This window comes from Chanos chanos, chromosome 14 (genome assembly GCF_902362185.1).
Source record: "Chanos chanos chromosome 14, fChaCha1.1, whole genome shotgun sequence".
NCBI lineage: Eukaryota > Metazoa > Chordata > Actinopteri > Gonorynchiformes > Chanidae > Chanos > Chanos chanos.
Window position 1 is genome coordinate 19,941,798 of NC_044508.1, and position 11,694 is coordinate 19,953,491.

The following is an 11,694-nucleotide window of genomic DNA, read 5'->3' on the forward strand; positions in this document are numbered from 1 at the left end:
ACATGTTTAGTGAAGTGGAGGGGGTGAGGGGCTGTAGGGCAGGGCAGTAACTGTGGCCTGGCTCCTCTCCCCTGCTGCAGCTCACTGATCTGTCAAAGGGATTTCCTCTAACTACAAGCCACATAACCCCAGCCTGTCACACAGAGGCATGCCAGTCCAGTTTCCTGGATGCAAACAACACACACACACACACGCACACACATACATACACGCACACAACATAGAGGTTAATGTTTGTTCCTCTTCATTGTGCTTTGTGGCAATATGGTTTTGTCGCTGGTGTTGGTCAAAGGATGTAGCGTCAGGAAAAAAAAGAGGGGGGGGGGGGGGGAGTTCTGATCAATTTTCAGGCAAATACCAGAATACCAAGTAGTTCATTATCACAACAGAATGCCAAGTGTTTTGTTATCACAATAATAGTTCGGCTGCGGTTTGTGAGTGTGGCACTGAGTTATTTGGTGTTTAAATGTATTTAAACAGTCCTAGACTATCCCATGATGACCAGCGTCCCGGGTAATATGCCTCTAATATTTTCAACGGCATGCGAATATAGAAAGAGGAAGTGTTGTATATGACTGTGGATATCTGCGTGGTTAATCATCCTGGCCGTGTCTGGTATGAAGACAGAAGTCATGTCTAATGTCCACCATGTGCTTATCTCTGCCATGTTACCCAAGCCTCACTCTCAGCACTTGACTAACCATAAAATGTCCTTGTTTCACTATATTCCCTAGACACTAGTGAAGTTTCCAATTCGAAATAACAATAAAAATGTTGACTGAAAAGTATTAAAACCCATTGGAAGCAATTGCTTTTCTCTAACAAAAAGAGTAGGATGAAGGTACTATTGTTTTATTATTAAAGTTGTTCTTTACACAGCAAGATCGCGCATCGTCAACGACAATGGCCGTTAATTTCAGTGTTGTCAGTAAACACAAAATTTAAAAGGGATTTCAAGGCACTGAAAGCATTTTGTTTGTTTTATGTCTGTAAGGGAACTTCATAATCAATTGCATGACCCCTCTATAAGTGTAACTTACTCACTTAGCAGTGTGAGAAAATGTGTAATGCTTTGAATTTCTCTTTGAGGCCTCTTCTGGGTGCCTGCCACAGATCCACACCACACACACACGCACACACACACACACACACACTTCCTCCTCCACTGAGCCCTTTCAGACAAAACCACCTGACACCCCACAACTGCCCGCCCACATCTAAGTACACAAACACAAACGCGCACTCACACTCACTCACAGGCAGACAGAGACACACTCTGAGTTAGACGACTAGTGATGGGTTAAGGAGGTATCTTAGGAATAGTGATGATGATGATGATGATGATGATGATAATGATGATGATGATGGATATCAAGACCCCATGGTTGTTGCTTGGCCTCTGTCTGACAGTGGATTTATCATACGTGTCACTTGTGTCAAAGACAGGTAAGACGTGACTCTGAATGTCTCCAAGTCTTTAAAATGAAGAAAAAAAAAAATTACACTGAATCTGCAGTAAAGGCACAAATTTGCCTCATGTCACTGCACAGTGACAGTGGACACGTTTGAAGCGTTGGCAGTATCAGTGGAATGACTGGTAGAGACCGAATTGTCCTCTTTGGCAGACCATATGGAGTTCAAAAACTGTGATCCGTGTGTCTGACTTTTTTTCAGTAAATCTATAGAATGACATTATTAACAACATCATAGTGACACTTTGAATGATTACAGTCTCTATGACCATTAGAAAAAGACACATTTCAGCTCCAACATAGAAAAGCATAGAAAACATCAGACGCACCCCCACCACTAAAACAGAGTGGCCTTTGTTATGGAGTATGACTGGCTGAGTTAGGCATTCTTTAATAGAATAGCCCTCCTTTCAGAATCAGTACGTACCTGTTATAGTGAATGTTTGTGCTGTCGTACTGTGTGAGCGAAACGTGAACAAACATGCTCATTGATTTAATGTGATGTGAGAGGAGCCAGAGAGCAATGGTAACTTTTTTATTAATATCTGTTTCAAAGACAACCCTGTGGAATTCAAGGGGTTGTACAATGCCGCATAGCTTCACTAGTTCTTGGCATGTGTACATTATTACAAATGGATGTCACCTGAGATTCTCTGAAACATAAACCCTCATTGTCTCTACAGCTACTATAGCATGTAACCTATCAAATCCACTTTACTGTATTTATGAAAATAGGTTTTATGAAAGTAATATGAATAAAACAGGTTGTGCTTTTGAAAGCTTTTGTGACTGATTGGGGAAAAATACACTTCAGTCTGAATTACACTTTGTCTGTGTTAGGCTCACTGAGGGAGGCATAACGTACACTCACTAAACGTTGTTTTTCAACCTAATGTTTCCACATGCCCTCCAGAGTTAGGCCTGCTCGCTGAAGAAGATGACCCAAAATGTTTCACCAGGACTGGGGAGGACTTTACCTGCTTCTGGGAGGCTGAAGTGGGAAAATCCTACGATTTCTTCTACAGAACTGAAGAGTGAGTGAATAGAGTCAGTGATTCAGTGTAGAACTGAATGCGTCAGACCCTTTAGATGTTACTGTAATCAGTCAGAGAAGTAATTATGTAAAAAAAATGCAGTCAGAACAGCAGTTAAGGGGGCCAAGCAAAACCAATAGATGCATAACCACATTAATAAACACATTTCTTTGTTTTCACCTTGTTCATTTTCAGGAGTGTTGCTTATTGCACTGAGGGGTTATAGTCAGTACTCACAGAAAACAGGCTCTCTGGAGTAAATGAGGTTTTCTGGAATAAGACCTTGATGTGACAGGTTAAAATAAATGGTGAATCCATTTGTTGGCTGTAGAGGGATATTTTACCTTACAACAAAGATTTTATTCAACATACCACAAAGTAAGTTCATTTCACAACTTGTAGAATTCATATCTTGTGAAGAGAATTTCTCTACGCACACGTTCACTGGAAAAGGATTAAGCAATAGGTCATGAACTATATTACATGACTGTTATGGTGGTTACACTGTCAGACTTTTTCTTGCTGGGCAGTTATGTATGAATGCTGTATCTATATTTTATGAAGAGTACTTCAGGCTCCTGGGCAGATTAGAATGCCCCATCAGTACCTACAGTCCTATAAGAGTCTGTACCTCAGGACAGCAGTTTCCTTCATCATTTATGGAGCCAATCATACATATCTCCACACCACACACTGCAGTCTGTCCTTTAGTAGTGTAATACGCTCCCTGTGTCAGAGGGAAGTGCTGTCCATGAGCCTGTAAATGCCCTGACACACTGCACACATCAGCCTCTGCTACTGAACAAGACAGGGAGACAGACCCTCCTCAGCCTCCTCGCCACCTCCTTCCCCCCTTACCCACAATTCAAAGGGTGGATTCCTGCTGTCTCATTCCCCCTTACCCACAATTCAAAGGGTGGATTCCTGGCATGCTGCTGCACCTTTAGACAACACCAGTGTTAAACAGGAACATCATGTACCAGGAGAAACAAATTACACTGAGTTCATTTAAAAGGGTCTTGTTTTCCGGTTTGTTGTTGTTCTTCTTCTTCTTCTTCTTCTTATTCCTACTATTATTATCATTCTTATTCTTATTCATACATAGATGGGTTGTGTTCTACCCACTGAGTTCTGAGAAATTATGTGTGAACTTCAACCACATAAGGAACTTATTTTCACAACCATGAACCATTTAGTTCTCTTTGATATGGCATCATTAAAGACCAGATACACACTAACAATGTTCTCATGAGCAAAGGAACACGCTTAAACTCCTCTGTGTTTGTTATGCGGTTTTCATTAAGTAATTTTTTTTTCTTTTAATTTTAAATCTTGCTTTTCAAACAACCAGATTGTCTCACAAACTTTAAATTCCAAATGATTCATCATTTGGTTAGGCAGGTCACGGAGAGAACAGTTATACATAGGATCCAAAGAACCCTACAGTGAGTGGAAGTTATTGTGTTAGCAGCACCCTTTTGTGTGGGCATCATTAATACTTAACATGATCACCAAGTTTAACAGGTCAAAAAACGTGATTTTCTGAAAAAGAAGGAGAATCTTCTAATCAGAGAGTATAAGATATGTGTGCACATTTTGTTCTCTGCACCCTGATAAGTATAACATATATAGGGTTATGATTACATAAGTATTACATATATAGGGTTATTATTACATAAGTATCACATATATAGGGTTATGATTACATAAGTGTTACATATATAGGGTTATGAATACATAAGTGTTACATATATAGGGTTATGATTACATAAGTATCACATATATAGGGTTATGATTACACAAGTATCATACACATATATAGGGCTATGATTACATACGTATTACATATATAGTGTTATGATTACATATATAGGGTAATACGCAAGGATGAAAACACCAAGAAAAGTGAGAGAATACTTGTTCGTGCCCCTTTTTCATGAGAACATGCTGAGTGGATGTGAAATGTAATGTATTCCACAGCTTCTGAAGCATTACTAGTTGTGATATCTGGAACATGCATACATACACACACACACACAAACACACACACACACACACACACACACACACACACTTCCTGGTACCATTTTCAAGCGTGTACGGTTTTCAATTGTTGCTCATGCATGTAGTAAATTTTGAGCTTTGGCACCTCCCACCAACCAGCCCGTGCAAGACAAATCCTAGAACCACCCCCAAATAAGATTTGTTTTTAACAGGTTTGTCTTTAAAATTACACTGGTGACTCTTTTAAAATGAATACCTATAAACGTGTATTCATAAGTAAGTTCAGTAGGTTCAGTAATTCTTCGAAGGCTCAGCACGACATTTGTTGCTGTGACTAGTCTAGGTCTACCTTGCCTATGTTCTTCATTAAGGAGATCTGTAGTGGAAAATAGATTTATGTTCTGAAAAAAAAAATCTGAATTTTTAGACTGAAAATGACTGAGCTCCAGTTTGGGAGAGTAATGACAGCTCCTTGGTCGTGCTATGCTGTTTATTTTTTCTGTAGCCATAGGTAGGGTAAAGAAACAAATCTGTTTATCAGTGGTTTTTTTTTTTTTTGAGAGGCAAGGGCCATACAGAAGCAGGACTTTAGCGGTGGAAAGTCTTCCAGTCCTTGTTCCTCATGGCATTTGATTTTGTGCTTTTTCAGTGAAGAGAGACAGTGTAATCTGACCCAACAGGAGGGTAGCGAGAGAGGGACAGTCCTTCATGTTTGCTCCTTCCATCCAGAGAGCATCTTTCTCTATGTCCCTACACACATCAGTGTGGTGGACACACGCAATAATGAGACTGCCTACAAACGCAGCGTGAACGTGGAAGACCATTGTAAGTGTGTGTGTGTGTGTGTGTGTGTGTGTGTGTGTGTGTGTGTGTGTGTTTTCTGTGTGACAAAAATCATCAGCATCAGCGGTGTGAAACGTATTTTTTAAGATAAGCTAAAAATACCTTCAGAGTTCTTTTACTTTCACTTTTTCGTAGTTCTTATTTTTTGTTGTTCTGCAGCCTGTTTCTTTGTTCTTTTTGTTTCTCTCTGGCCGCCCCAGTGCTGCTGCACCCTCCTAAAGATGTGAGGCTGAGTAAAGTGACTGGAAACGTGGGTCAACTGGAGGTCAGCTGGCACAACCCGAAATTTCAGAGCAAAGTGTCCAACCACATGCTCCAATACGAGATTCGTTATTCCTCCATGGGCTTACCGTACACCACCATCCTGCTACCTAAGAGTCAGTCTGTCAAACGCAGTCTGCTCTATAACCTGAAGCCCCTCGGCCCGGGGAAAGTCTGTACCGTACAGATGAGAATGAAGCCAACCTACAGTTTTGACGGGCCCTGGAGTGACTGGTCACCTTCCACTACAGCCATGGTGCCCCAGTCTGCAGGTACTGTCAATGCATGGCTCATGGCTCTTATGCCACAGTGTGTCACTGGAAATCCAGTGTCAGTTCAACTGAACCACTGATGTAAGCGTTTCTGAAGAATGGTTACATGAGTGAATGTTATTGGATGAATGCAAGAAGGAATTCTAGTGGCCAGACCACATGGGAGTTCAGAGCGGGTGACTCTATATGGGCAATAACCCATATAGAAGTGGTACAGTACAGCTGTTAGGGGAGAAAGCACTGGTATTCTGTGAGCCTTAAAGTGAACAGACTAAAGACCTTTCTCTTTATTCCTTCAGATGATATCAGACTGCAGTGTTACACTCCTGATTTGCAGCACATGCAATGCAGTTGGAATGAGAAACTCTACGCCGATGAAGAGTACACACTTAAGTACAGACAAACAGACGGGTGAATGTTTCTCTCTCCTATTGGACACCTCTTGAGTTAAACTATAAGACTCTGTTGACCTGAGAAGAGGAGGTGCCCCCTCTGACTCCCTCTGCTTTCAATCTGTCCCCCCAAGGTTTAGCAACAGGTGGAGCCAGTGGGAGACATGTCCCGATGTGAACGGGACAGCCGGTCAGTGTGTCCTCCTAGGAGAGGAGTCCAGTGTCTTTTCGGTTTATGTCAGCACCGGTCCAGGTCTGCTCGACCGAGTATTCTACATGGATCCATTCAGCATGAACGAGAGCAGTGAGTAGCGGAGGCTGGTCTGTTATATGTATGATGTCCTGGTGAACGTGGCGCCGGAAAAACCACAGCAGCTGAACCTTGTGTCGCTTTTTGGCAGGTTGTTCTGATTTTTTCTCTCTCTGTCTCTCTCTCTCTCTCTCTCTCTCTCTCTCTTTTTTCCTTTCCTTATTAGTAAAAACAGAGCCTCCAGGCGGGCTGATGGAGGAGACAGAAGGAGGCAGGTTCTGTCTGAGTTGGGACCCACCCTTGCAGCTCATCTCCCAGCACCTCGTGTACCAGGTCCGATACCAGCTCTGGGGAGAGGCAGAGTGGAAGGTCAGCATCTTGTATTGAAATGGATCCAGACTGACCTACTATCTGTTATAATAATAAAGCTCCCACCTCTCTTTAAAGTATCACCTGAAACATCAGCCACAACCAGAGAACCGTCTATCACTCAGCAGTGTGGGGCATTATTCCTCGTAACACGTTGTAATACCGCACGACACTTTCTCCACACAATGTTCCCAGACACTGCTCCCTGGGTCTCTCAGTTAATCCATCATTCTCCACTCTCCTTTTTAACTCAAGCATTTTACAGTACCAAACCCCAAGACCAACACATGTCTGGACGTTCAGATGAGCAGTCGATACTCCGTTCAGGTAAAAGCTGTGCCCAGTGGCTCTGTCTACGCTGGGCACTGGAGTGACTGGTCAGACTCGCTCATCGTAGATCTGCCCTCAAACACAGGTGAGGTGAAGCAAGCAGAAGTGTATGGTTAAACTGAGAAAAATTACGCAGTTCAGACTGGTCATAAAAACAGGTCCATTTTCTTTTTTTTGTTTGTTTGTTTTTAAATTTATTTGAATATGCGCACAGGTTTGCTGTTCCTGGCATGCATCCCTTTCACACTGCTCATTCTGCTGATCGTGTTCTTCTCCCTGTTCTCCAAATATTTCAGGTGAGACGTCTGAGTTTGCTAAAAAAAACAAAAAAAAAAACAGAAAAAGACAACAGCTAAAAGTAAAAGTCACTTATGCACTACAGAGAGACACAGACTGTAACCTGTGTGATCTTACTCATAACTTTCACCCTTGTCCTCCTCAGTAAGCTGAAGCGCTATCTGTGGCCTCCTGTCCCAAACCTTAATGACGTGCTGGAGAGTTTCCTGAAAGACATCAGTGGACAACATGGGGTAAATCACCATCTCAGAGCCTGCATGTACATGCCAGTCAGCTCATATACAAAGCCTTTTTGTGCAATCCTGAACATGTGTCTTCATCCCAGGACCACAGTTTCAACATCAAACAGTGTGATGATGACAGTCCTCCTTCAATTTTGGAGATCTTGTCTGAGCGAGGAGTCCAGGCAGTGGGGAAACCGTTCCTTATCCAGTCCTCAGAGACGGGCTCCCCGGCTGGGGAAAATGATGGACGGGGTCCTCTTGAGGCTGTGGAGATGGGCCAGGGCTACGTGACCCTGAACACAACTGACGTGGTCTCCTGTCTGGGAGGGAACGAGTACGTGTATGGGGAGGTGGTCGCGTCCAGTCAGGGGGAGCACAGAACCTGCCGATGCTCCTGCCCGAGACCCGCTGTGTGCCCCGTGTCCTCCACCAACATTTTAAACTGCTCTTACCTCCTGTTGGCAGAGTCGGATGTCAGTGCCGTTAACGGTCGCTATGCCAACCTGGAGAACGCAACCACAGCCAGCGCCTGAGCGAGAGACGTGATGCAGCACCACTATGAACTACGACATGGTTTGGGTTCACCGTTAACACACACACCCAGTACCCTACAGGGATGGAACCAACATCATGACTTACAGCAGTGGAACTCAAGCATGGATCCTTCAGATATCCAGAACATCCAGAACATCCAGAACATCCAGAGTGTGGGTCTCCTCTACCAGTGCTTGGCTATGGAGGGACTATGGAGGGAACAGTTACTGGAAATCTGATTGCACAAGCAAGAAAAGACAGAAGTAAGAGCAAATGCAGCATTGTCTGTCTACACAATGGTCTGGATTTAGACTTGCTTTGTATGATTCAGATCAAATAACAGAACAGAAGTGCACTTTTCATCCAACAGATCTCCGAAAAATATATCAAAATCCACCCCCCCCCCTCAAAAAAAAAATGGATTATGCGTGGATGAAACCCAAATGAGATTATCATCTAAGGAATGCCATATAACATGTACAAATTCAATCTGGCAAGTAAAGTAAAAGTAATTTAAACCATTAAGCTATAAGGGAAAAGAATTTAAAAACAATTTTAACAAACTTGCTAGGAGTTGGTCCTCTCTGAAAAATTTAGTAGTCATGTGAATACATGTCTGAAAATGTGAAAATCTACTATTTGTTGATCCCTGTGAAGTTTAAAACTACAATTTCAAAACCTGAGGTAGAAAACCACCAAAATTAATGATTAATCCACTAGAGAAACAGGAAACAACCTGTGTGTGTGTATATATACATAGCGTTTTTATAATATAGTTAGACAGTGTATTCTATAACATAGATAAAAGACTGTATTCTTTGGTCTTTGCTGCTAAATCTGATAATGTATATGCAGTCATTTTATTTTTTTCCCTTTGCTGAGGTATATTCACCCACAAGCAATATTAAACTATGCACTCAACATATTTATGAAACTGTGTTTCTGATTTAAAACTTTGTGAAAGTGGTTATATCCTTACTGCTGTGTTATATCCTTACTGCTGTGTTATATCCTTACTGCTGTGTTAGATCCTTACTGCTGTGTTAGATCTTTACTGCTGTGTTATATCCTTACTGCTGTGTTAGATCCTTACTGCTGTGTTAGATCTTTACTGCTGTGTTAAATCCTTACTGCTGTGTTAAATCCTTACTGCTGTGTTATATCCTTAGTGCTTTGGTATATCCTTAGTGCTGTGTTAGATCCTTACTGCTGCGTTATATCCTTAGTGTTGTGTTAGATCCTTACTGCTGTTTTATATCCTTACTGCTGTGTTATATCCTTACTGCTGTGTTATATCCTTACTGCTGTGGTATATCCTTACTGTTGTGTTAGATCCTTACTGCTGTGTTAAATCCTTACTGCTGTGTTAAATCCTTAGTGCTGTGTTAGATCCTTACTGCTGTGTTAGATCCTTACTGCTGTGTTAAATCCTTACTGCTGTGTTAGATCCTTACTGCTGTGTTAGATCCTTACTGCTGTGTTAAATCCTTACTGCTGTGTTAGATCCTTACTGCTGTGTTAGATCCTTACTGCTGTGTTATATCCTTACTGCTGTGTTAGATCCTTAGTGCTTTGGTATATCCTTACTGCTGTGTTATATCCTTACTGCTGTGTTATATCCTTAGTGTTGTGTTAGATCCTTACTGCTGTGTTAGATCCTTACTGCTGTGTTAAATCCTTACTGCTGTGTTAGATCCTTACTGCTGTGTTAGATCTTTACTGCTATGTTATATCCTTAGTGCTGTGTTAGATCCTTACTGCTGTGTTATATCCTTAGTGTTGTGGTATATCCTTACTGCTGTGTTAGATCCTTACTGCTGTGTTAGATCCTTACTGCTGTGTTAAATCCTTACTGCTGTGTTAGATCCTTACTGCTGTGTTAGATCTTTACTGCTGTGTTATATCCTTAGTGCTGTGTTAGATCCTTACTGCTGCGTTATATCCTTACTGCTGTGTTAAATCCTTACTGCTGTGTTAGATCCTTACTGCTGTGTTAGATCCTTACTGCTGTGTTAGATCTTTACTGCTGTGTTATAACCTTAGTGCTGTGTTAGATCCTTACTGCTGTGTTATATCCTTAGTGTTGTGTTAGATCCTTACTGCTGTGTTATATCCTTAGTGTTGTGTTAGATCTTTACTGCTGTGTTATATCCTTACTGCTGTGTTATATCTTTAGTGCTTTGGTATATCCTTACTGCTGTGTTAGATCCTTACTGCTGTGTTAAATCCTTACTGCTGCGGTATATCCTTACTGCTGTGTTAGATCCTTACTGCTGTGTTATATCCTTACTGCTGTGTTAGATCCTTACTGCTGTGTTAGATCCTTACTGCTGTGTTAGATCCTTACTGCTGTGTTATATCCTTACTGCTGTGTTAAATCCTTACTGCTGTGGTATATCCTTACTGCTGTGTTAGATCCTTACTGCTGTGTTAAATCCTTACTGCTTTGGTATATCCTTACTGCTGTGTTATATCCTTACTGCTGTGTTAAATCCTTACTGCTGTGTTATATCCTTACTGCTGTGGTATATCCTTACTGCTGTGTTAAATCCTTACTGCTGTGGTATATCCTTACTGCTGTGGTATACAGCACAGTTTCATGTCACATTGTTAAATTACACGTATTACAATAAAACTCAAGAATCACGATGCTCAGTTTAATTTTGGTAGTTTCCATTTATTCAGTTTCATTTATTCATTAGTCTGCTTAAACAAGCCTTGTAAGCCATCTTCAACATACAAGATGACAGTCAGTCACTCAGTCTTAGTCAACTCTCCTTACTTTATTATACAAAACAGAAACTGTGAAGAAAAAAATTAACCCTTAAAAAGAAAGTCATAAGACAGACAACATTAATGACATTCCAGGCACACAAAAAAAATTCACAGACTAACAGAATTTTACAGAACGGACCCTGTATGAAATGTTACAGGTCTGCTAGGGAAATCTTGTGCTCTGTTTAAAACTAAATCAAAGAAATCTGTAAAATAATCTGACAGGTCAAGTTGAGCCTTGGTGCTGCTGTTTAAAATGAATGAAGAGACTACAAGATTTAAAATCGTCGATGAGGATGGAGTACCATCCGTGACACAGTTCATCTCTCAGACAGACAATTTAAAATAGTATTTAAAATCTGGCCATCCTACACACACCATGCGTGAGTAACTCCCTCACTCACAAATATGCACGTGTGCGCACACGCTCACGCACACAGAGACAACAGAACCAGAAGCTCAGATCTATTATCCCTGCTATGAATATCACAGCAGTGAAGACTGAAATATTTACACCAGTCTCCGTGTATCTATGAGAGCTGACGGACAGGGCTCATCGCGGAGCGGGCTGAGCGGGCTTCTTCGCTGCACGAGGAGGCCCAGTCAAAATCACTGTGACGGAGTGGAAGATCTGTCC

The 11,694-nt window shown here is 41.6% G+C and overlaps 1 protein-coding gene across 1 annotated transcript; it reads left to right on the forward strand.

Annotated features, from left to right (window-relative positions):
- The first annotated feature begins 1,364 nt into the window (after nucleotides 1-1,364).
- Nucleotides 1,365-8,281, forward strand: mpl (MPL proto-oncogene, thrombopoietin receptor). Its single transcript, XM_030791137.1, has 11 exons — nucleotides 1,365-1,446; nucleotides 2,386-2,506; nucleotides 5,160-5,335; nucleotides 5,554-5,886; nucleotides 6,186-6,297; nucleotides 6,413-6,582; nucleotides 6,755-6,897; nucleotides 7,153-7,312; nucleotides 7,442-7,523; nucleotides 7,670-7,757; nucleotides 7,850-8,281. The coding sequence occupies exons 1-11, from the start codon at nucleotides 1,365-1,367 to the stop codon at nucleotides 8,279-8,281; spliced, it is 1,899 nt and encodes a 632-aa protein (XP_030646997.1).
- Nucleotides 8,282-11,694: the final 3,413 nt, after the last annotated feature.

What these genes read in the sequence shown, in the direction of transcription:
- mpl (XM_030791137.1), top strand. Translation starts at nt 1,365, where the DNA reads ATGGATATCAAGACCCCATGGTTGTTGCTTGGCCTCTGTCTGACAGTG. An exon ending in AAGTACAGACAAACAGACGG is followed by an intron (nt 6,298 to 6,412) that starts GTGAATGTTTCT and finishes TGTCCCCCCAAG; the next exon opens with GTTTAGCAACAGGTGGAGCC. An exon ending in GGGGAGAGGCAGAGTGGAAG is followed by an intron (nt 6,898 to 7,152) that starts GTCAGCATCTTG and finishes TTTTAACTCAAG; the next exon opens with CATTTTACAGTACCAAACCC.